This window comes from Scophthalmus maximus, chromosome 2 (assembly GCF_022379125.1).
Source record: "Scophthalmus maximus strain ysfricsl-2021 chromosome 2, ASM2237912v1, whole genome shotgun sequence".
In the NCBI taxonomy this organism is placed as follows: domain Eukaryota; kingdom Metazoa; phylum Chordata; class Actinopteri; order Pleuronectiformes; family Scophthalmidae; genus Scophthalmus; species Scophthalmus maximus.
This window is the reverse complement of record NC_061516.1, coordinates 28025787-28051486: the sequence shown is the minus strand read 5'-3', so window position 1 is coordinate 28051486 and position 25700 is coordinate 28025787. Positions and strand designations below refer to the sequence as shown.

The window sequence follows — 25700 nt, the reverse complement described above, 5'->3', positions numbered from 1 at the left end:
AAAGAGCAGGGAAGGACACCATAAATGTTGTGGTAATGTAATTCTAACAATGGGTTCGAAGTCACTAAAGACATCACACCTAATATATTTCTACTGCTCTCAAGAAATAAATCACAGACCACTATCATATCACATCACAATCAAGCTACCGCTGCACTAGAGACTGTGGAAGACATATGGATTTTCACCTTTGAAGAGTCCAGCAGGAGCTTGTCCAAGTTAGATGTGACATTTGCGCTCTCACATGCAGCCCCTCTGGAAAAGTTTAGGAAAATGTCCGGACTTCAGTCTGAAAGCAGCTCAAGAATAAACAGAATGAAAAGATAACTCAAAAGCTGCAAATTTACAGAATCTCTCTCGGAGTCTTTACTGTAAGTGCGTTAGATATATCTCACCGTGTGAATATTATTAAGAAACATTCGTTCACACAACAGGGGGCAGTGATCATGTGACCAGTGTTGCCTTGTTGGCCAATCATAACAAGTCTAATCTCTGAAGAGAGGAGAAAGTGTTGGGTTGTTTTTCATTCAACGCTGCAATTTCAACATGACGAAGTCTCCAAAGTTCGTTTTCTATCTGACGTGTTTGCTCTCGGGGCAAATAGATGAGTTGTGTGTTTGCTGGTTTTAGTGTTTTTCTGTGTCTTGTTTTAGTTTTTTCTGTGATTTCTGTTGCGTAAAATGAACTGTGCTTTTGCTTTTTCTCCATGTTCACTCAAGCTTAGATGAATAACTTAATTCTGTCCACAACTGTTCATCAAGACAGTGGATTTATATTAGTTAATGTTGGTGACAACTAAACTTTGGGGTTTTTCTATGTCAGTAATATTAGAATGTATTACTGATTCAAACAAACACTGGGACAGGAGCCACAATTCATCTGTACGACCTACAAGTTTTCTAAAGGCACTTCTCATGGTGAATTTAAGGACAATCCACGCTTCACATTGGAAACTAATGACAGTTTGACTCAGCTAAAAATTTCAGATGTACAACTTTCAGACTCAGCTAATAATTACTGTTCAAGACGTCACTCATTTACATTAGAATTCATGGAGAGTGTCACTGTCAGTGTAAAGGGTTCAGGGTTGAACATCCAGGCTCGGGTCCATCAGTTGGCATCTGAGACCGTCCAGCCAGGAGTCTCTGCGACCCTCAGCTGCACAGTTCAAAACGGGACCCGCGATGGAGAACACAGCGTTTACTGGTTCAAGAACTCTGAAGAGCCTCACCCAGGACTCATTTTCACCCATGGATACAGCGTAAAAAATATTGAGTAAAAATATTGTTTTGTCCATGTTTCACAACCAGAGTCTTGTACAAGGGACCCAATGGACCTGCTGTGGATTTTCTTTTTTGTTCAAATCATGTAAACATGAGGTTTTTGTTTGTGTCATTATAATAACAGCAGGCTGGAATACTCTTTAAGCTTGAATGACATATGACATATACCAACATCCGACTTCAGACTCTATTTAATCAATAAAATATCATAGTTAATACATTTGAATGAAAAAAACTACAAGGTCATGGCTCGCTGTACTGCAGCTTGAGAAAAGATATGCTTATGTCGTCAGGTATAGATCAAAAAAAATTGTACAATGTTTTTTCGCTCATTTAATCAAATGTTGTGTCTCCCACAATCCTCCACTTAATAATTCCCAGCATGAACTCCACAGACTCAGTATACCACCAGTGACCTAGTGACCCATGACATGATCTTATCAATTAAATGCACAGTCAAACTTAAGTCTCTCTTTCTGCTCTGTGGCAGCACCAGCAGTGAAAGGTTGTCTGCAGACAGAGATTTCAGATGTCTTAACAGTTTATCTCATAAGCCACAATGTGCAACATCATAAACTTTGCAACGACATCAGAATGTAGACTGTAAGAAGATAACACCTACTGACCCATTGGCTACAGCGCAAGGCAAGATTCAAGAAATGGCATCAGTGTACGTCATCCATCTGCACAGTAACAGTTGTAAGGTAATGAATGAAACCAACATTTTAGATCCATGTATCACATTTGGATTTAGCGGGAGAGTCACATTCATCATTTCATGCTGCATTCTCACTGGTTGGCCAGTAAACATAGTTAGTAGCAGCTGTCACATTGTGTGATGGTCAGACTAAATTCGTGACACTGTCAGAATTTTTTTCCCAGGCGTCCTTTGGTCACAGGACGGTTTGAGCTGGGACCAAATTTTGCCGCTTTTCTTTCATGTCGGACATTATTCCTCTGGGACAACCCAAGATCGCAGTGCGTACCTGCCGTAAGATGCCTCAGTATTGTTCATCTGATGATTTGCTTCTCATTTTTACTGCTGGCTATGTGGTTACAACAAGGAACAGGAAGCAATCGCACATGTTGAACTGTGTAAGAGACACAATTATACTACACTCGTCCGCCAGCTGAAGATTCTGCTCAACGATGTTGTGTGGTAAAGACAAACAAACAAATATCTGGTCACTTGCACACAAAAGATTCAGGCTGACATCATTGAAATTAGTTTCATGACTGATGCTAAATGGTTCCATCTGTTAGTTGACTTTCTGCACATGTAAGGTTTGTTGCTCGCTCTCTCTCTCTTTCTCTACTTATGTGCCCACACTCATCAAACATTGGGATTTTAATGTTAGTAGCACCAAAAATCAGCAGATGCCTATTGAGAAATGAAAGACAACAAGTAAATTATAATAAAATTGTATTTATTGTGAAATGTAGCAAAATACTTTACTGTTTAGACCCTAACAGGAAGTAGAACACCATGGAAGCTGTCCTATAGAGCCAAGGTGGTGGTGGTGTTGAATGGAGCACAAAGTGGGGACGTCTCATGGTGGGATTCTGTTTGGACGGTCTGATGGGACATGACAAAGCATCGGAGTTCAGGTGTTGCAGGGGTGGAGTTGGGTCAACTCCAACTGGTCCTGATGCTAGCTCACATTTCACCCTCTGACATCACAAACCCCAGCAACCCTCAGGGCCTTTACACTGTCACCCATAAAATTAGAATCAACCAAATTACAAATAAAGAAATAGAAAAGTACATCACTCAATGGAATGACTAAACACACTCACAACACAAATTACAAAAACATTTGGCCCTACACTGACAGTCACTTATGGCCACATAAAAAGAAGGACATTGACCATGTACAGACTGAGTAAGCACAATCTGGCAATAGAGAATAACGGACACAAGCAGAGCCGGCCCGTCCAGGGACATTCAACGTTTCCATTTGTTAATCTGCTTATATTTTTATGTGATGTTAGTGTGATATATCATATCTACAAAACCAATTGGAATCAGAAGTCCACTGATTCACATTTCATGCTATATAGTCTCATATGGTCTAGTGGTTAGGATCCCTGGTTTTCACCTAGGTAGCCCGGTTTCACTTCCCGGTATGGGAAAGCTAGTGTTGATGAGTCTTCATCATTACTTATACCAACCTAAGAAGGTTGTTGATGATGTACACAAAATGGTCTTGCAATAGAGAATGACAGAGCAGGCTGTGGTGTCAATGTGACTAGTGAGACAGAACCTAACTTCGTAACACTAGGTCAAAACTACAGAAACATCTTCCAACACCAAGGGAGAAACGGCCCTTTGTATGTCAACTCCTGCACAGCAACAGACACAGGGGGAAATTAGTAGAATATATGGTAATTAATGCTTGTTCATTTGCACACATTTTTCTATAATGTTTGCTTGATTATTATATTATTATACTGTATATGTCCTTTAGTTTTGTTCTTAGCTTTTATATTGTTAATGTTATTGTTCAATTCTCTTTTTAATATTGTAAATCATATATGGCAACACATGTAAATGCCATGCCAGTAAAGCTCAACCTTTTCAAAACTTGTACAGCTTGTCAGTGATTGGCTCACATGCTGGGTTGTGAGCTGGTGGAGCTCAGATATAAGTAGAACTGTGAATCAGGAGGCATGTGCAGAAGACAGTCTTCCTGTCGGAACCTTCGCTAAGCTTCATCAGTGGTTGGAAACTTAAATCTCCCTCTTCAGTCTCACAACTTTCTGACCTACATTCTCTCACACACAAGATTAGATTGCTGCGTATCACCTTTGCTCTTTTTTGTTTTTGTGTCGGTGTGGTTTCAAGAAGGACAGTGTCCTATATTTGTGTTCCTTTACTTTGTTTGGTTAAAATAATCAATCATTCTTTTCTTTTCAGTGAAACCAGTACATGTACATTTCCAGGTTTACAGACGTTGCACAACTAACAAAAGGCATGGAAATACATTTGGACAGTTTTTTATTTATCGTTCTATCATGTATAGGTTTCTAGCAAATGCAGTGTTGTGTATGTGCATTTGCAGTAATGAAAATGAAATAATTTAGATTTTGACAGTGTGTAACTATAAATGTGTCTCAATTACACTTCATGTCTGCAAGCTTAAAGAGCAGGGAAGGACACCGTTAATGTTGTGGTAATATAATTCTTACATTGAGTTTGAAGTCACAAAAAACATCACAGCTAATTAATTTTTTCCGCTCTCAAGTTATAAATCACAGACCACTATCATACCACATCACAATCAAGCGACTGCTGCACTAGAGATTGTCGTAGACATATGGATTTTCACATATGAAGAGAGTAGCAGGAGCTTGTCCACGGCAGATGTGACATTTGCGCTCTCACATGCAGCCCCTCTGGAAAAGCTTAGGAAAATGTCCAGACTTCAGCCTGAAAGCAACTCAAGAATTAACGGAATGAAGAGATAACTGAAAAGCTGCTAATTTACAGAATCTCTCTTGTTCTTGAGTCTTTACTGTAAGTTCTTCAGATATCTCTCACCATGTGAATCTTACTAAGGAGCATTCGTTCCCACCACAGGGGGCAGTGATCATGTGATCATAGTTTCCTTGTTGGCCAATCAAAACAGGTCTGATCTCTTAAGAGAGGAGAAAGTGTCGGGATGTTTTTCATTCAACGCTGCAATTTCAACATGACGACATCTCCAAAGTTCGTTTTCTATCTGACGTGTTTGCTCTTCTGGAAAATGGGTGAGTTGTGTGTTTGCTGGTTTTAGTGTTTCTTTTGTTTTCAGATCACGATAATTTCTGTTGCGCAAAATGAACTGTACTTTTTCTCCGTTTTCACTCCAGCTAAGATGAATAACATCATTCTGTCCACAACTGGTCATCGAGACAGTGGATTTATATCAGTTCATGCTGGTGACCACTTCACTTTGCAGTGTCTTTATGTTAGTAATGCTACAATGTATTACTGGTACAAGCAAACACTGGGACAGAAGCCACAACTTATCTCTACGTACTACAGGTTTTCTGATGGAAGCACTTTTTATAGTGAATTTGAAGACAATCCACGCTTCAAACAGGAAACTATTGACAGTTTGACTCAGCTTAAGATTTCACACGTACAACTTTCAGACTCAGCTACTTACTACTGTGCAAGAGGTAATTCATTTATATTAGAATTCATGGAGGGCGTCACTGTCAGTGTAAAGGGTTCAGGGTTGAACATCCAGGCTCGGGTCCATCAGTTGGCATCTGAGACCGTCCAGCCAGGAGGCTCTGTGACCCTCAGCTGCACAGTTCAAAACGGGACCTGTGATGGAGAACACAGCGTTTACTGGTTCAAGAACTCTGAAGAGCCTCACCCAGGACTCATTTACACCCATGGAGACAGGGATGATCAGTGTGAGAGGAAACCCAACACACAAACACACAGCTGCACCTACAACTTGTCCATGAAGAGCCTAGACCTCTCTCATGCTGGGACCTACTACTGTGCCGTCGCCTCATGTGGACACGTGCTGTTTGGAAACGGGACCAAGCTGGACTTTGACAGTGAGTCACTTGGTTTTCGTCTGAAAATAGTGATTGTTACCGCATTTGATGAATAGTGACAGTTACTTCCTGAACAAAGACAGAAGAAAGAGACACAATTTCTCCTGTTGCAGACAAGGTGGACTGTCACACGGTCTCTGTGTATTTCATCAGTGGAGCTTTGATATTCACCACCATCCTGAGTGTCTTGCTGGCTTTCTTACTTCACAAGAGAAACTGTCGCATATGTTCAGGTAACCAGTCATTTTTATATCAGACAGCTTGTGTTCGCTAAATTTGGCCTTTGAGTAAAAATATTGTTTTGTCGATGTCGCACAACCAGAGTCTTGTGCAGTGATATCAGCTCCCCCCACAACAAATACAGAGGTAACTATAATTTCTTTAAGGTTAACTATTACATTTACATTCAGTAAGCTTTGAATAGAAAAATGTAATAAATAATGGTCTTGTTGGGATGTTTTTTAATCTCAGTAACCATCATGATGTACTGATGTGTATGTTTTTTGTAGGTTTACCGAGATGCAGATGACCTCCATTATGCTGGATTAAGTGTTAACCTGTCCAACAGATCAAGACGACAGAGAGATAATGCAATGGATGAATGTGTCTACTCCAGTGTTAGACAGTAGAACTGTTTAATTTGTGTTGTCTTTGTTAGTCATGTTGCATTTCTCAGTGTTTCTTTAGAGGTGTAACATACTGTATGTGTTACAAAAAAATATACCAATAAATACATTTAATTATGAAAAGTACAGAGTAAAGTCTTGGCTCGTCCCGCAGCTTGAGAAAACAGATGCTTATCCCCTCAATCATAGATCCAAATGATTGTAAAATGTTTATTTTGCTCATTAAATCATATTTTGTGTTTCCCAAAATCCACCACTTATTAATTGCCTTCCTGAACTCCACAGAGTTTTCAGTTTTCTTATCAATTAGATGCAGAGTCAAACTAATGTCTCTCTCTCTGCTGCAGCAGTGAAAGATTTTCTGCAGAAGGTGAGATTTCATCTCTCTCAAAAGTTTAACTCATAAGCCACACTGTACAAGATCATGAACCTTGGTACGGAATCAGAATGAAGACTGTAAGACAATAACACCTACTGACCCATTGGCTACATCGCAAGTCAAGAGTCAGAGACACAAGGCTGACGTGCCAGGGGAAAAACATGAGACTACATTCGTCCCCCAGCTGCCAATTCTCCTCAATGCTATTCCGTGGTAAAGACAAACAAACAATATTTGGTCACTTGCACACACAAGAATCACCAAGTGAGGCAGACGTCATTAATATTAGTTACATGTCTTTGTGTTGACTGATGCTAAATGGTTGCATCTGTTATTGACTTTCTGCACATGTAAGGTTTGTTCCTCTCCCTCTCTCTCTCTGTTATTTTTTTTTGTTTTATGTTGTTGTTGTTGTTGTGTGTGTTTTTTCATTTCATTTTCAGAGGACTGTGATGTTCTCTGGTAAATCTTAATAAACATTGTTTTTTACAAATCAAAAATCTCTCTCTTAATTAAAAAAAAATTCAATTCAATTCATTTCAAAGTATTTGATTGTATTTCGATGCTTTGGCAACATTGTTGTTTAACAATTTCGATGCTTAAAGCATCGAAATACAATCAAATACTTTGAATTGAATTGAATTGAACAAATACAATTTGTCCGAACATTTTGACAGAACACAACAAACAGTAACACAAATATTAATACAACATTAAGATTGATTTATATCTATTATATATATACTGTGTGTGTGTGTGAGTGTGAGTGTGCGTGTGCGTGTTTGTGTGTCGGTCATTCACTGTCCCTCAGGTTGTGGCATGTTGATGCAAATATATGCAGCAACATATGCTCTGTCTCCTTTTAATTTTAATTTTGAGACATCATTTAGCTCTTGGAAGTCTGACATCACAGAGTTGAATTTGTTAAAATAAATGTTGTTTCATTGAATGTTTTATAATGTAGGAGAACGTGCGTCTCTCTTTCAACCTCACCTGTCGAACAGTGACCACATGTCCTGTTTTCTTTTGGCTGCCATGATTTTTTGCCTAATTCTGCCCTACATACGTTTGTTGGTGTGTTTCTGTGTACATGTCAAATGTATCTAATGAATTCTGCATGTAAATGTCTGACGACTGAGTGGACCCCATACTTCACTACCATATGGGCTGGATGACACTATGAAATATTTTAAGCCAGATTTTTAATTGCTTTTTGGAAATTATAAAATTTTATCTTAAACGTGGGGTAGGTGTTTTTTGTGAGAAGCACTTTCTGTCATATTACTTGAAACTCTCGTAACAAACCGATAGCGATGAATACATTGAATGATCTGACACGAACACAACGAAAACAATCCCTCATCTGTAGCCGTGGCAGGACTGTAAAAAACACGACCAATCGGAAAGTTCAGTCCGAAAAAAGTGATTGGATCAAGCGGCTTTCTCCTGCCTGCACGCACTCCGCTCGTTCACCACACAGTCGGGCGCGTGACCAGTCTCCTGCACGGCATCGGCAAACAACCGGAGCAGAGGCTACGGAGCTACAGTTAGCAGATGAGTTGCTGCACTGAACCGAAGAAGAAAAGAGTTGCAGAAAGGTAGAGAAAGTGCTTACAACAGCTTCCGGTCGCAACAGACAGAGCAGTAGAGATGGCTACGGACAAAAAGAGGTTGTATACTACGAGTTGGAGTGAACAGAGTAAACATTGTGTGGCTCTTCACTGTAGCTGTGAGCAATGTTGTTTGATTGTTTATCTATATCTTCTCTGAGGGGTAGCGTGAATGCCCGGTGTGCCTCGTTAGAGGCATGTAATAGCAGTTGATGTGCATGTTGCAGTCTGGGTGCATAATAAATGCCGCAAGAACTCTCCGTGTGTTTTCGCTGTACAATGTAAGGTAATATGAACATTTCACTAAGTTGACCTCCTTTCTGTCATACCAGGTACAGCAAGTTGTACATGAAGAAGTCCAGGACCTCGAGGTTGTCTGCCACGGACCAGAGCACTGAGACCAGGCGATCTACATCAACAGCTTGAGAAGCAGGTCAGCAGAGGACCAGGTGAGTCAGCTCATGATGCAGTAGGTTGAGCATGAAGTGGTAACATACTTGTGTACAAAAGCTACATCAAAATCCATATGGCAATGTTGTAAAAAATTCCAAAGTGTAAGCATTTATGCCAGGGGGGTTGTTTAAAATTTTTTTTTTGACAGATTCTGAACCTCAGAACTACTTGTTATGATCTTCAATATTTATCTAAACAAATTTATAGCACAAATATATATGACAGAGTGGCTGGTCCACCAATAAATCATTAAATCAATTATACTTGGCTCCCACAAAAGGTGACACAGAACACTGTTATTGTCACTACAGATAATGGTGCTGTAGTGTTGTCAGTCTTTTACAGTAATGCTTATTTTTTCTTGTTATATTCTTTCTACAGGACCACTTCCGTAAGAGTCGACCACAGCACAGCCTGACCCCTCAGCCGACAGACCCGCTTTGACACTAGAGCTACAAAACCTTGTGCAGACAGTTTCTTCATTTTTGTACATATATTGTTTATGCTAATATTATAATATATATATTTGCTATATTGTATGATGTTCCAAAAAAATAAACAGGTGTAATGACATATTATGTTCTCATTATTTGTGCAGCTTGTAAAGAGGTAAATGTAATGGTTGGATTGTTTATGCTGTGAGTATAAGGAAAAGGCCTTGAACATTTAAAAGATTTTTAGAGCAATTTAGAGCAGGTTATGCAGAACATAAATAAACATTGGTATTTCACAAAATACTGTATATGCAAAATGTAAACCTCCATATGTGGCAGCCTGGACACGGGAGTCATGAAGTTGCCCACGGCCCTTTCTTTCTATGTCTGCTGGCAGTTCTGGCAGACACAAGTAGGTTGACCTACAACAGGACAGCCTGGAGGAGAAGCATCTGCTGATGTGAGGTGTAGTAAGTGAAGAAGGGTTGTGTCCCGTCACTGCTCCAAGCTAAGTCCTCGAGTTCTCACCTGTACAGTAACACGTGATTAGATCAGATACATGATAAATGATTACATGTATGATTAGATACATTGAACAGAGTCTGGAGTAAACTCTGTCTGAGCTAACAACACTCATCGTGGAAGCTCTGACTTGCTAAACAACATGTTATGAGTTCTGTACAACATTCAGCTTCATTGTGTCACAGACAGTAGCTATGAAGGTGCTGCAGCTGTTTAATCGTCACAATATGGCTGAAATGCGCTGAAGCTTAAAAATATAAACCCAAAACAAACATTGTCTGTGTAGAACTGCTAACCGTGTTTATGTTTTAGCTTAGCCTGCAGCAGCCTGTTGCTAACTAGCCAGCAACAAGTTACTGCATCAGATTCTATTTTCAATGAGATTTCCCAGCACTAACATGTTAGCTTCACAAATGTGCCCACCAACAATAGCCATGTTCATTGTTGACATTTATATTATGATAATGTCCGGTGTTTCCTTACTTGTGAATGAGCCACGAGCAGTCAGTTAGCATGTTGTGCTCCGCTCGTGTCTTCTCCTCCGATGCAGTCAGACTCAGGCAGCGGTGCGCATTCATGTGTTGTGGGGGGAGGGGCTTTAGACTGAGGTCTGAAGGAAGCGAGGGGGACTTTGCGGGCGATTTTCGAAATCACCTACCCTTCCTTTAATTGCATTTAGGGCTCTTGAAGCTTTTTCTTTTTGTGCATTCACTGCCATGTTGAAACTCCCTGATGCCGTTATGGTTATACCAAGGTAGGTATAACTCATGCTATGTCCAATGATATGATTGTTTATGGTGAATTGGTGTTTGTTCTCCTGACATCTGGGGCGTTTTGAAAGATCATGATATTAGTTTTCTTCATATTTACTGCCAGGGCCCAGTTCTGACTGTACTTTTCTACTATGTGCAGCTGTTGCTGTAGTCCTTGTTCAGTAGGAAAGGGAAGGACAAGGTCATCAGCATAAAGCAGATACGTTACCTCTCTATCTAGGAGTGAGAGGCCAGGAGCAGCACTTTGATCTAACTCAACAGCAAGTTCATTGATGTAAATATTAAATAAAGTTGGACTTAAATTGAAACCCTGCCGAACACCTCGTCTCTGGGTGAAGAATTCAGTTTGTCTGTCTCCAATTTTAACAGGACGCCTATTTTCCAAATACAGTGATTTAACCAGATCATAAGTTTTTCCTCCTATACCACAGTGTAGAAGTCTGTAAAAGAGCCCTTCATGCCAAATAGAGTTGAAAGCTTTCTTGAAATCAATAAAACAAGTGAATATATTACCATTTTTGGTTTGGTGTATATGTTTGTTAATTAAAGTGTGAAGGGTATATACATGGTCGGTGGTTCAGTGTTTTGGGATGAAGCCAATTTGCCTTTTACTCAAGATGGAATGCCTTATGAAATATCATATTGATATCATCAATAACCTTGTCTACACCATCTCTGGTAGGGACGTATTGGTTTTGGTCACATATTGATATGTCATTCATCAGATCAGGTGAGTTTAAGGCCATGATGAATTTGACCCCACTGTCTGGGGCCCATCTGTCAGTACGATTTAATTCATACAGCTTATTGGGTTCCCTTTTTGTGTCACTCATTTGACCTGAGAGTTTAAAGAACACATATATTTGGTTGTGGTCTAAAAGGGGGCATTGCTGTCGGACAGTGAATACACTGATAGTGGAGGGGTCCATGTCAGGATTTGATCTAACCTCAACCAAATATATGATTTACCCTGTTTTACTGGTGAGATCTGAAGGCAAAGATCTCCTTTGTACCACACCAAGACCCCCCCCATTGTCCTGCCCTTGCGTATGTTTTGGGATTTTATAGATGGCACAGTGACTTCATTATATCCTGGGGGACAGTGAGTGAGCAAATCATTTGACACCATGTTTCTTTCAGTACAATAATATCAACGTCTATGATAGATTTCAGGAATTCAGGGTTTCAACTCTTCAGCTCAAAGGTTGAGGAGTGGAAACCCTGAATATTCAAACAGCTTGTATATATGAACACATTTGAAAACAATCAAAATGTACCTGTTTATTGGGACAAATATTAAAATACCTACAACTATCTATACATTTATGAGACAAAATAATAATTTGAAATGAATTTCATGGAGGTATCTACTATTTTCACTAATATTACCATTTTACTGACTACTGCTATTGCTATTATTACTATCACGAACTAACAGCAAATTTCCATGTTGTTCTGTTACTCAAATGTGAAAGAGTATGTATATCTTAGCAGGACAGAATTTGGGGGTACCGGAGTATGCTGCATCTCCCTGATGTCTCCCAGCTCAGAGGTAGCAGGTGGAGGGACTGTGGTAGTAGGCTGGGCTACAGCCCAAGCATAGTTCCGCTGCTGTGGGTGGGCAGGGGGGCCAGGGGCAGGTGCATAGTTCTGCTGCTGATGCTGTAAACAGGGTTGGTGGGCAGGGACTAAGGAGGGGTAATGTAGCCTCCTCTGGTTGTGTTTTATAGTGGTGAGGGGGTGTGTGGGTAGGGAGTGGGAGGTCCAGGCTGAGCCGTTATGTCTCCTCACAGCAGGGGGGATGATCCTGGGGTGGTGATGGGGAGGAGCAGGTCTGGGATGGTCTCTGAAGTTCCTAGTAGAGGAGAGGTTGGAAGGACTGCGTCCTAGGGCCTTGTCTTTGAGGGTCTTTGCAAAGATCTTCACCTTATCTTTGTGAAGATTGGAGTCCATCATAGAGGTCCCAGGTGCCAATGGTTGGGTGGAGGGCAAGGTGGATGTTGGGTAAGGTGGCACATCATCTTTTGATCTCCATATTGATGTTATGAGGATGGTGAGCATTGGTCTGTCAGGTGTTGGACTTGCCTGGTGAATCTCCTTTCTCTAATTTCAGCATCCTCTTTCACTTTGGCTAACTTAGCATAGAGCAAATTGTTCTCCTGTTTTAGTGCCTCTACACTTCCTTTGGGTTCAAATGCCAAGGTCTGGTTGTCTCTCTTGAGCTGCAGGAGCTCCTCTTGAAGCTGCTGCACAGTGTTGTCTTGGAGGTCAGACAGTCTGGCCTGGGTCAGTTCTTTGAATTCAGCAAAGTCCAGCTCCAGCAGGGTCATACTCTCCTTCAGCTGGTTGGTGGAGCTGGCAGGTGTGGGAGGAGCAGAAATGGACAAGGTGATGGGGTTCTCTGTTGGGCTCTCATCATCTTCATTGTCAGAGGGGACATTTATCTTTTTGGTGTCCACCTCAGCTTTTAACAGAGAAAACTCCTCTTCAAAAGATTCCAGGTTGGCTTCATTCCCCTGGACCATGACCTTTCCTTTGGTGTAGTATGTGATGGTGAGCAGAGGGCCATCCTTGTCATGTTGTTCATCTTTACGGATCTTTAACCTCCCTCCTGAGCCTATGTCTTCACTGGATACATATGCATAATTTTTGCACAGAGTATCTCTCCAGGTGTGGATGGAATCAGTGAAGAATATGTGGTTGTTCTTATTCCTTCCGTATTTTTGGTGGGTGTAGTCGGTAAAGAGGACCTCTGGGTTTTCACGTAGTGTCTTCTCCTTGTGTTCCCTCCATAACTGCTGCACTCTTACAGTTAACAGGTTATTCAACCTCCCTGCTCTCTGTTCTGGGAGCTGTGCTGTGCTTAGCTGCCTTCTGACCAGTTTCCATGGCGGCCACTCCAAAGGGGCTATGCTAACTGTTTACTTTGTTAGCTTTTCTAGCCTTCAAACACAGATTCATTTATTTTTCTCTTGTATTCATTAAATACCCTTTTTCTGTTATTGTTTTTAGTTCAGTTTCTCTTTGTAAATGTTGGTAACAATGGCAGGTGATAGCCTAGTTCGCAGTTGACGGCAAGCCAGACAGTTGACAGTTAGCTAGGTGACGGTTAGCTAGTTGACAGTTAACTAGCTGTTTTGAGTCAGAAAATATATCCAAAGATGATATTTTTTTCTTCTGTTTTGCTAATTAATGTTGTTACAACTTCTTCAGAGTTCTCTCTGAAGAATTATTTGAAGGTCCTTTTGCAAAATGTACACTTGTTAGGTCCAAGTTTGAGATGTTTTCAGGAGCTAATTTTTGATGCAGCCAGTACTCTCAATCCTCTCTCTCTCTCTCTGTACTAATGTGCCCACACACATCCAACATTGTGATGTTAATGTTAGTAGCACTTAATATCAGCAGAGACATATTGAGGTAGTTGAGGTGGTGCAGGTGGGTCATGCAGTGATCATGGTGTTGAAAAGACAGCTGAATGACATGTTCATTTGCTTATTTTTTACTATGATGTTTGCTTGATTATTATATTACTTCTAACAAATTAATTGGAGGCAGGGTTCCGGAAATTCCACTCTTGTGTTTTGCTAATTGAATTGTCCCATATGGTATAGTGGGTTCAGCTCCTGGGAAAGCCTGGAGTTGATGAGGCTTCACAGTAACTTATACCAACCTAAGAAAATTGTGGACGATGTACAGACAATGGCAATAGAGAATGACAGAGCAGGCTGTGCTGTCAATGTGATGAGGGAGACAGAACTGAACTTCATAATACAAACTCAAAACTACAGAAACATCTAACACCAAGGGAGAAATTTGCCCTTTGTCCTGGGTGAAAGGTTGCAGTGTGTGCTGCCAAGTATGTCATCTCCTGTCACAGCTAAAGACCCAGTGGTAAATAGGTAAAATATATACTTGTTCATTGGCTTATTTTTTTCTATAGTGTACACTTGATTATTATATCTCATCTCATCTCATCTTCAACCGCTTATCCGGGGTCGGGTCGCGGGGGCGGCAGCTTCAGTAGGGGGCCCCAAACTTCCCTTTCCTGGGCCACATTAACCAGCTCTGACTGGGGGATCCCGAGGCGTTCCCGGGCCAGTGTGGAGATATAATCTCTCCACCTAGTCCTGGGTCTACCCCGAGGTCTCTTCCCAGCTGTACGTGCCTGGAACAGCTCCAAGGGGAGGTGCCCAGGACGCATCCTTACTAGATGCCCGATCCACCTCAACTGGCTCCTTTCTACGCAAAGGAGCAGCGGCTCTACTCCAAATTCCTCACGGATGACTGAGCTTCTCACCCTATCTCCAAGGGAGACACCAGCCACCTTTCTAAGGAAACCCATTTCGGCCTCTTGTACTCGCAATCTCGTTTTTTCGGTCACGACCCATCCTTCATGACCATAGGTGAGGGTAGGAACAAAGATTGACCGGTAGATCGAGAACTTTGCCTTCCGGCTCAGCTCCCTTTTTGTCACAACGGTGCGGCAAAGCGAGTGCAATACCGCCCCCGCTGCTCCAATTCTCCGGCCAATCTCACGCTCCATTGTCCCCTCACTCGCAAACAAGACCCCGAGGTACTTGAACTCCTTCACTTGAGGTAAGGGCTCATTCCCTACCTGGAGTAGACAATCCACTGGTTTCCTGCTGAGAACCAAGGCCTCAGATTTTGAGGTGCTGATTCTCATCCCAACCGCTTCACACTCAGCTGCGAACTGATCCAGTGAGTGCTGAAGGTCACAGACCGATGGTGCCATCAGGACCACATCATCTGCAAAAAGCAGGGATGAGATCCCCAGCCCACCGAGCTGCAACCCCACCCCACCACGACTACGCCTCGATATCCTGTCTATTAATATCACAAACAGGATTGGTGACAAAGCGCAACCCTGACGGAGACCAACCCCCACCGGGAACGAATCCGACTTACTGCCGAGAACCTGGACACAGCTCTCACTTTGCGTATACAGGGATTGGATGGCCCCAAGAAGTGACCCCCTCACCCCATACTCCCTCAGCACCTCCCACAGTATCTCCCGGGGGACCCGGTCATATGCCTTCTCCAAATCCACAAAAGACATGTAGACTGGATGGGCATACTCCCAGGACCCCTCCAGGATCCTTGCAAGTGTAAAGAGCTGGTCCGTTGTTCCACGTCCAGGACGGAATCCACATTGTTCCTCTTCAATCTGAGGTTCGACTATTGGCCGAACCCTCCTTTCCAGCACCTTGGAGTAGACTTTACACGGGAGGCTGAGAAGTGTTATAACCCTGTAATTGGCACACACTCTCTGGTCCCCCTTTTTGAACAGGGGAACCACCACCCCGGTCTGCCACTCGTTAGGCACTGTACCCGACCTCCACGCAATGTTGCAGAGACGTGTCAACCGAGACAGCCCCTCCACACTCAAAGCTTTCAAAATTTCTGGCCGGATCTCATCAATCCCCGGGGCTTTGCCACAGTGAAGTTGTTTGACTACCACAGTGACCTACGGCAGGGAAATTGACAACGATCCTCCATCAGCATCCAGCTCTGCCTCTACCATAGAGGGTGTGTAAGTCGGATTCAGGAGTTCCTCAAAATGCTCCTTCCACCGCCCGATTACCTCCTCAGTTGAGGTCAACAGTGTCCCAGCCTTACTGTACACAGCGTGGATGGTTCCCCGTTTCCCCCTCCTGAGATGTCGAAGGGTTTTCCAGAAGCATCTTGGTGCCAACCTAAAGTCCTTCTCCATGACTTCTCCAAACTTCTCCCACATCCGCTGTTTTGCCTCGACACGGCAGAGGCTGCAGCCCTTCCGTACCTTGCAACCGCTTCCGGAGTACTCTGGGATAACATATACCTAAAGGACTCCTTCTTCAGTTGGACAGCTTCCCTGACCACCGGTGTCCACCACGGTGTTCGAGGGTTACCGCCCCTTGAGGCACCTAAGACCTTGAGACCACAGCTCACCACCACAGCTTCAGCAATGGAAGCTTTGAACATTTCCCACTTGGGTTCAATGCCCCCAACCTCCACAGGAATGCCAAAAAGAATATCCTGGATGGGGGCCTCCTCCAGACGTTCCCAGTTCACCCGCACTACACGTTTGGGCTTACCAGGTCTATCCAGAGTCTCCCCCCACCAGATGGTGATCAGTTGACAGCTCCCCCCCTATCTTCACCCGAGTGTCCAAAACATGCGGCCTCAGATCAGATGAAATGATCACAAAATCGTTCATCGACCTTCGGCCTAGGGTGCTCTGGTACCATGTACACTTATGAGCATCCTTATGTCCGAACATGGTGTTCAGTATAGGCTAGCACAGAAGTCTAATAACAAACAACCACTTCTTCCCAATCACGCCTCTCCAGGTGTCTCCATCATTGCCCACGTGGGCATTGAAGTCTCCCAGCAGAACAACGGTGCCCTACTGGGGTCCTATGCAGGACTACATTCAGGGTCTCCAAGAAGGCCGAATACTCTGAACTGCTGTTTGGTGCATATGCACAAACAACAGTCAGAGTTTTCCCCCCCACCACCCGAAGGCGTAGGGAGGCGACCCTTTTGTCCACCGGGGTAAACTCCAACACAGCGGAGAAAAGAGTCCAACCCCTATCCAGGAGTACAGTTCCAGAACCGAGGCTGTGCGTAGAGGTAAGCCCCACCAGATCCCACTGGTAGCGCTCCACCTCCCGCACAAGCTCCGGCTCCTTCCCCCACAGAGATGTGACGTTCCACGTGCCCAGAGCCAGCTTCTGCAGCCCAGGTCCGGTTCGTCGAGGTCTCTGACCTCCACTGCCACCCGTGTGGCAGCGCACCCGACCCCAGCGGTTCTTCCTGCGAGTGGTGGGCCCACAGGATGAAGAGGGGGTAGGTGCCACGTAGCTTCTTCGGGCTGTGCCCGGCCACTAGGCGCTCGCCGATGAGCCCGCCGCCTGGGCCTAGCTCCAGACGGGGGCCCCGGGCTTCCTCCGAGCTGGGTCCCTTTCCCTCTTCCTCTATCTTATTATTATTATATCATTATACTGTATATTTCCTTTAGTTGTTTTTTTTGTTTTCATATTATCGTTTTTAATTTGATTGTTCAGTTCTCTTTAATATTGTAAATTATGAAAGGCAACACATGTAAAAGTCATGGCAATAAAGCTTATTTAAATTTTAAATTTTAAATAAATTCGATCACACCACAGGGGGCAGTGATCATGTGACCAGTGTTGCCTTGTTGGCCAATCAAAACAAGTCTAATCTCTGAAGAGAGGAGAAAGTGTTGGGTTGTTTTTCATTCAACGCTGCAATTTCAACATGACGACATCTCCAAAGTTTGTTTTCTATCTGACGTGTTTGCTCGTGTTTGCTGGATTTAGTGTTTTCCTGTTTCTTGTTTTAGTTTTTTTTTCTGTGATTTCTGTTATTCATTCATCGTCTACCGCTTTATCCATTTAAGGGTCGCGGGGGGTCGCTGGAGCCAATCCCAGCTAACATTGGGCGAGAGGCGGGGTACACCCTGGACAGGTAGCCAGCCTATCACAGGGCCACATACAGACGGACAACCATTCTCTCTCACATTCACACCTACGGTCAATTTAGAGTCTCCAATGAACCTAACCCCATTCTGCATGTCTTTGGACTGTGGGAAGAGGCCGGAGAACCCGGAGAGAACCCACGCAAACACGGGGAGAACATGCAAACTCCACACAGAAAGGCCCTGGTTGAACCGGGATTCGAACCCAGAACCTTCTTGCTGTGGGGGAAGGTGCTAACCACTACACCACCATAATTTCATTCTGTCCACACCTGTTCATCGAAACAGTGGATTTATATTAGTTAATGTTGGTGTCAACTTCACTTTGGAGTGTTTCTATGTCAGTAATGCTAGAATGTATTACTGGTACAAGCAAACACTGGGACAGAAGCCGCAACTTATCTCTACGACCTACAAATTTTCTAAAGGCACTTCACATGGTGATTTTAAGGACAATCCAAGCTTTCACACTGGAAACTAATGAAAGTTTGACTCAGCTAAAAATTTCAGATGTACAGCTTTCAGACTCAGCTACTTACTACTGTGCAAGAGGTAAATCATTTATATTAGAATTCATGGAGGGCGTCACTGTCAGTGTAAAGGGTTCCGGGTTGAACATCCAGGCTCAGGTCAATCAGTCGGCATCTGAGACCGTCCAGCCAGGAGGCTCTGGGACCCTCAGCTGCACAGTTCAAAACGGGACCTGTGACGGAGAACACAGCGTTTACTGGTTCAAGAACTCTGAAGAGCCTCACCCAGGACTCACACATGGCTGCAGGTTTCGGGGGGGTGGACATGAGCTCATTTGATCTGAGACGCAGGTCCACTTATTAACGGTTTATCAAAATTTACACCAGTGCTGACTCCTGTGCTTAGTGCACTTGGACCAATCGTAGCTTGTCAGCTGTATTTAGGCTGTCAATGGTCACTGATAAAAGACGCACATAATTCAGACTCAGCTATAATACTGCGTATGTGGCTTTTCAACAAGATTTCAATTCTTGAAAAGGCATCACTGTCAGTTTGCTTCAGATTACTGGTCAGATTTCATCCGAATCCAAAACTCTTCTCCTCCCTGCTGAACATATAACGGTCTTTCATTTTTCAGTGTGTGGAGTCTTTACTGTAACAGCTTCAGATATCTGTCACCGTAGGAATCTTATTAAGAAACATACATTCACACCACAGGGGGCAGTGATCATGTGATCATAGTTTCTTTGTTGGCCAATCAAAACAAGCCGAATCTCTGAAGAGAGGAGAAAGCGTTGGGTTGTTTTTCATTCAATGCTGAAATTTCAACATGACGACGTCTCTAAAGTTTGTTTTCTATCTGACGTGTTTGCTCTTGGGGAAAATGGGTGAGTTGTGTGTTTGCTGGTTTTAGTGTTTCTTTTGTTTTCAGATCACGATAATTTCTTTTGCGCAAAATGAACTGTGCTTTTTCTCCTTTTTCACTCCAGCTCAGATGAATAACTTCATTCTGTCCACAACTGTTCATCGAGACAGTGGATTTATATCAGTTCATGTTGGTGACCACTTCACTTTGCAGTGTCTTTATGTTAGTAATGCTACAATATATTACTGGTACAAGCAAACACTGGGACAGAAGCCACAACTTATCTCTACGACCTACAGGTTTTCTGATGGAAGCACTTTTTATAGTGAATTTAAGCACAATCCACGCTTCAAACAGGAAACTATTGATGGTTTGACTCAGCTTAAAATTTCAGATGTACAAATTTCCGACTCAGCTACTTACTACTGTGCAAGAGGTCATTCATTTATATTAGAATTCCTGGAGGGCATCATTGTCAGTGTAAAGGGTTCAGGGTGGAACATCCAGGCTCGGCTCCATCAGTCGGCATCTGAGACCGTCCAGCCAGGAGGCTCTGTGATCCTCAGCTGCACAGTTCAAAACGGGACCTGTGACGGAGAACACAGCGTTTACTGGTTCAAGAACTCTGAAGAGCCTCACCCAGGAATCATTTACACCCATGGAGACAGGGATGGTCAGTGTGAGAGGAAACCCAACACACAAAAACACAGCTGAACCTACAACTTGTCCATGAAGAGCCTGGACCTCTCTCATGCTGGGACCTACTACTGTGCTGTTGCCTCATGTGGACACGTCCTGTTTGGAAACGGGACCAAGCTGGACTTTGACGGTGAGTCATGTCTCATTCGATGAATAGTGACAGTTACTTCCTGAACAAAGACAGAAGAAAGCGACACACATTTCTCCTGTTGCAGATGAGGTGGACTGTCACATGGTCTCCATGTATTTAATGAACGGAGCTTTGATATTCACCACCATCCTGAGTGTTTTGCTGGCTTTCCTACTTTACAAGAGAAACTGCAGCAGATGTTCAGGTAACCAGTCATTATTACATCAGGCAGCTTGTGTTCACTGAATTTGGCCTTTTTTTGAGTAAAAAAAATGTGGTCGATGTTTCACAACCAGAGTTTTGTGCAGGATCATAAGCTCCCTCCACAACAAATATAGAGGTAACTATAATCTCTTAAAATTAACTACTATATTTACATTCAGTAAGTTTTGAATAGAAAAATCTAATAAATAAACATCTTGTGGACATTTTTGGATCTCAGTAACCATCATGATGTAATGATGTGTATGTTGTTTGCAGGTTTACCCCGATGCAGACGACCTCCATTATGCTGCTTTAGGTGTTAACCTGCCCAACAGATCAAGACGACAGAGGGACAATGCAATGGATGAATGTGTGTACTCCAGTGTTAGACAGTAGAACTGTTTTATTTGTACTGTCTTTGTTAGTAATGTGGAATTTCTCAGTCCTTCTTTAGAAGTGTAACATACTTCATGTTTAACATACTGTATTTTTTCATCATTCTTTTAAAGATAAAAATGCCTAGGCTTTGGTAATGTGCAGAGTTGGGACACTACTATGTTCTTGCTGTACAAGGGACTCAATGGAGGCGCTGTAGATTATTGTCTTTCATCTTTTTTGTCTTATTTTGTCCATATGGTCTAGCGGTAAGGATTGTTTTGCACCCAGGAGGCTTGGGTTCAACTCCCAGTATGGGAAAGTTTGGCATTGATGAGGCTTCACAGTAAGTAATACCAACCAAAGAATGTTGTTGACGATGCAGGCAATGGCAATAGAGAAAGGCAGAGAAGTCTGTGATGTCAATGTGATGAGAGAGACAGAACTGAACCTCATAACACAAAGTCTACAGAAACATTTTACAAGACCAAGGGAGAAATGTGCCCTTTATCCTGGGTGAAAAGAAGAAATGTTGGCTGCCAAGTATGTCAACTCCTGTCACAGCAAAACACACAGTGTGAAATAAGTCAAATATACACTTGTTTATTTGCTTATTCTTTTTCTAAAAGTGTTTGCTTGATTATTATTAAGTATTAATTATGGCTTGCTTATATTATTATATTATTATATAAAACATGAATGTAATGTATGTAAGCTTATTTTTTTTGTTTTTATATTGTTATTGTTTATTTGTTCAATTATCTTTAATATTAGATATATATATGGAAACACATGCCGTTGCCATGTATAGCCCATATATATGAGCTGGTGGAGATCAGACATAAGTAGAACTGTGAATCAGGACCCATGTGCAGAAGACAGTATTCCTGTCTGAACCTTCCCTAAGCACACACACACGCAACCCGCAAAGATGTACTCTTTAAGCTTTGTGTTTGTTATACTTGACTGGCTTTGTCAGTCAAAGCATATTTTAAATGCTTTTAAATAAACATCTTTCATATTTTCATGATCTATTGTCATTGTCACTTTAACGTTATCCAAAGTCTTCCTCTGCTTCAGTTACCTTTATTACATTGTTGTTTTATCTGGTTGCAGCTAAACTTGAATGCTAACATTTTTTTCTAAACTTTACATTCATTTTGGTGAATTTGATTGGTAACTACCATAAGATTAAATTTGCGAGTAATTGTCTGTATGACTGATTTCTTGAAAATGATCCAAATACCCTGATTGCACCAACAGTGTATAACAACAATTATAAAATGGATAGCTCAAATCAAGCGATCTGATTGGTTCAAAGCCGTGGTATATGCTCATTATACCACGAATATGAACCAATACATCGAATCAGTTTACACAGGTCCATATCACTCCGCGACTGAGGAAGCTACGACGTAAGTTCGCATCTGCAAACTTAAATTGACGGCGAACCCAGCGTCCATCTCATAGCCTTCTTTCTGAGGAATGCTTACAATGTGTTGCATAGCAACCACCATGCACTGTGCAGGCAGCCAAGAGGAACTACCTTTTTTGTGTTTGATGCTTTTTTCATGAAATAAAGAAATTTAATTGTAGTGTGTCTATTACTTTCATTTCGCCATACTTGTAACCATTTTATAAAAGCAATAGCTCACTTCAGACCGTAATATATGCTCATTATAGCACAGTTAAGGGGTGTTGTTCGACCTGAGGCAAAGTGATACAATGAGCGTATACCACGGCCTGTCGTAAGCTATTGCTTAAATGACCTCTGACACCTTTATCCTGCAGGTATTTGTGAATCTGTTCATGCCAGGTGTTGAGCAGAATCAGTCTCTTCATGGCTTTATGTTATTACTAGTGTGTATGCCTGTGATTTATCTTCCCATAATGTGAAAGATTCTTACTTGACTTCAGGTGTCTCTCACCTTGTGAATCTTCTCAAAAAACAAACCTGAAATGAGAAGTGGCAGTGAACACGTGATGATGTTTCCGACTGTAAGTAGGCCGTACAGTTACCGTGTCACTGCTGGCTGGCCACTCAACCCGATCCCATCTCCGAAGAGCGAACGACGTAGCCAGATTCGTGTCATTCAAAACGAGAATTGGAACATGATGACATCTCTAAAGTTTCTCATCTATCTGACATGTCTATTCCTGGGCAACATGGGTGAGTAATTTTTTTGGATCTTCAATCCAAACAAAGACCCACTGCCTGTTTCAAGCAAGAAGTGTTCTATTAAGTCGACCCTCTGCCACTAAGAGGCCTCCCCTGTCTTGTCTGTGTATTGCTTCCATTTGGTCACCATTGTACAAATCAAATCTACAGAATCTCGTCATGTTTCTTTTTTCTTTCTTTTTTTTTTTTAAGGCTAGGTGAGGCTTATATTCAAGAGATTTTTTTAAAGTTTGTCTTTATGTACATGTGGGTTTGTCTCATTTTGTAGTGGATCAAAATATATTTCTGTGCTTTCTTTTGGGATCAACTAATTACTGTGAAAAAATTATGACAAGCAATGGTGTCATTTTGAGCGTGTGAATGTTTGTGTGTGTCTGTTTGTGACTAGCCCATAATATAATAATATAAAGTATATAATTATTACAATTTATATAAATGGAGTGTGTGGAGTCTCTACTGTTAGTTCTTCAGATATCTCTCACCGTGTGAATCTCATACTTTCACACCATAATGAGGGCAATGGTCATGTGACAAAGTTGCCCTGTTGGCCAATCAACACAAGCCTAATCTCTCAAGAGAGGGGAAAAAGTGTTGTTGTTTTTCATTCAGCGCTGCAATTTCAACATGACGACGTCTACGAAGTTTGCTTTCTATCTGACATGTTTCCTCTTGGGGAAAATGGGTGAGTTGTGTGTATGCTGGCTTTAGTGATTTCTGTTGCGTAAAATTAACTTTTGCTTTTTCTCTTTTTTGCACTCCAGCTCAGATGAATAACTTCAATCTGTCCACAACTGTTCATCGAGACAGTGGATTTATGTCAGTTGATGTTGGTGACAACTTGACTTTGCAGTGTTTTTATGACAGTGATGCTACAAAGTATTACTGGTACAAGCAAACACTGGGACAGAAGCCACAAATTATCTCTATGACCTACAGGTTTTCTGATAGTAGCACTTTTCATGGTGAATTTAAGGACAATCCACGCTTCAAACAGAAAACTTTTGACAATTTGACTCAGCTAAAAATTTCAGATGTACAACTTTCAGACTCAGCCACATACTACTGTGCAAGAGGTACTGCATTTATGTTCAAATTCATTGAGGACGTCACTGTCAGTGTTAAAGGCTCAGGGTTGAACATCCAGGCTCGGGTCCATCAGTCGGCATCTGAGACCATCCAGCCAGGATGCTCTGTGAACCTCAGCTGCACAGTTCACACCGGGACCTGTGACGGAGAATACAGTGTTTACTGGTTCAAGAACTCTGAAGAGCCTCACCCAGGACTCATTTACACCCATGGAGACAGGGATGATCAGTGTGAGAGGAAACCCAACACACAAACACACAGCTGCACCTACAACTTGTCCATAAGGAGCCTGGACCTCTCTCATGCTGGGACCTACTACTGTGCCGTCGCCTCATGTGGACACGTCCTGTTTGGAAATGGGACCAAGCTGGACTTTGACAGTGAGTCACTTGGTTTTTTCTCTTGTGAAAAATAGTGATTGTTACCCATTAACCCACAATTTTAAGCTCTGTGACATCTCCGGTCGTCAAACTCTGTGCAGATGAGGTGGACCAACTTCTCTTGTATTTCTGGAGTGTAGCTTCGACAGTCATCACCCTGCTGAGTATTTTACTTGCTTTCTCTGTATGCATCGTGAACAAGAGGAACTGCTGCCCTCCTACTGGTAATTGATCTTTTTTTTTTATCTATCCCAGGGTACATAATATAATCAACAAATTATTCTTTCTTTTTTTCAGATTCTCGTGCAACACTTTCACCATCCTCCAAAATAAATCCAAAGGTTTTTTCTCTTGTGTTACCATTTATACTTTACTTTTTGTAGCACTAACTCATTGTTTGTCATATCCAACCATATGATTTACTGTTTCTCATGCCCAGGGCGACCAAAATGAAGACAACACCTTTTTTATTGCTTTGAGGCAGATGGAGATTGACAGATCAGGAAGACAGCAAGACGACACCTGGAGCGAATGTGTTTACCTCAGTGTAAGGCAGTAGATCTGGACACCTTCTGTCTTTGCTTCCATAATCGCACGTGGCCACATTGGCATCACTTTAAATGTGTAAAGCTATGCTTTTCCTGAAATTGTAACAATTTTGTAAATAAGGTTTGACCTCAACGTGATACACATAAAGCCTCACCTTGCTGTAATCTCAATAAAAATCTCAAGAAGACATTACCCGTGTGTGCGAGACTGATTGTGTAAACCAGTTGTTCCGCAACTGCGAGGTACAAACGTATTAGCCTGCGGACCACGTACATTCTGCCAAATCCAAGCTTTCATCACTCACAGAATCGTACCACACCCATTAGTAGCTATAGAAAGCATGGTGACCACATGCAACATGCAAGCATCGATTTACAGTTTTCATGTAGCCCGCAGTGAAAAAATCTGGCATATTCAAGAGAACTGTTCGGCCTTGGCAGAGGGATGAGGTCTATGAGCGCCATTTTAGTTGTAATTGTAAAAGTCCGAAAATTAGTTAAAGATACTGTGAATGTTAGATATATGCTACTCTTATCATATTCTGTACATGTACAAATGAGGTTGAAGATCAGCAAAAAAGTTATTTTTGTTTGAGCATGAGCATGATGTGCGCCCTTGTACTTG

The 25700-nt window shown here is 42.2% G+C and overlaps 3 protein-coding genes, 1 long non-coding RNA gene and 1 pseudogene across 4 annotated transcripts; 4 read left to right on the top strand and 1 right to left on the bottom strand.

Annotated features, from left to right (window-relative positions):
- Positions 1-546: 546 nt before the first annotated feature.
- Positions 547-1279, top strand: LOC118300054. The gene is given in 2 exon segments (XM_047337585.1): positions 547-613; positions 720-1279. Coding segments are annotated over 2 exon segments (627 nt in total).
- Positions 1280-2693: 1414 nt separating this feature from the next.
- LOC118300089 lies at positions 2694-5577 on the bottom strand. Its single transcript, XR_004790043.1, has 2 exons — positions 5435-5577; positions 2694-2859 (listed from the first exon to the last, which is right to left on the bottom strand). It is a non-coding gene; the product is annotated as an uncharacterized LOC118300089 (long non-coding RNA).
- LOC118300073 lies at positions 4010-7290 on the top strand. The gene is made up of 5 exons (XM_035624145.1): positions 4010-5033; positions 5136-5840; positions 5954-6073; positions 6163-6206; positions 6350-7290. The coding sequence occupies exons 1-5, from the start codon at positions 4946-4948 to the stop codon at positions 6467-6469; spliced, it is 1077 nt and encodes a 358-aa protein (XP_035480038.1). The 5' UTR covers positions 4010-4945; the 3' UTR covers positions 6470-7290.
- A 12082-nt stretch (positions 7291-19372) lies between these two features.
- LOC118300053 lies at positions 19373-20903 on the top strand (annotated as a pseudogene).
- A 2665-nt stretch (positions 20904-23568) lies between these two features.
- LOC118300076 lies at positions 23569-25263 on the top strand. Its single transcript, XM_035624148.2, has 5 exons — positions 23569-23743; positions 23823-24527; positions 24629-24751; positions 24825-24868; positions 24967-25263. The coding sequence occupies exons 1-5, from the start codon at positions 23686-23688 to the stop codon at positions 25084-25086; spliced, it is 1050 nt and encodes a 349-aa protein (XP_035480041.2). The 5' UTR covers positions 23569-23685; the 3' UTR covers positions 25087-25263.
- Positions 25264-25700: the final 437 nt, after the last annotated feature.

What these genes read in the sequence shown, in the direction of transcription:
- LOC118300073 (XM_035624145.1), top strand. Translation starts at nt 4,946, where the DNA reads ATGTTTTTCATTCAACGCTGCAATTTCAACATGACGACATCTCCAAAG. An exon ending in GACCAAGCTGGACTTTGACA is followed by an intron (nt 5,841 to 5,953) that starts GTGAGTCACTTG and finishes CTCCTGTTGCAG; the next exon opens with ACAAGGTGGACTGTCACACG. An exon ending in AAACTGTCGCATATGTTCAG is followed by an intron (nt 6,074 to 6,162) that starts GTAACCAGTCAT and finishes TCGCACAACCAG; the next exon opens with AGTCTTGTGCAGTGATATCA.
- LOC118300076 (XM_035624148.2), top strand. Translation starts at nt 23,686, where the DNA reads ATGACGACGTCTACGAAGTTTGCTTTCTATCTGACATGTTTCCTCTTG. An exon ending in GAACTGCTGCCCTCCTACTG is followed by an intron (nt 24,752 to 24,824) that starts GTAATTGATCTT and finishes TCTTTTTTTCAG; the next exon opens with ATTCTCGTGCAACACTTTCA. An exon ending in CCTCCAAAATAAATCCAAAG is followed by an intron (nt 24,869 to 24,966) that starts GTTTTTTCTCTT and finishes TCTCATGCCCAG; the next exon opens with GGCGACCAAAATGAAGACAA.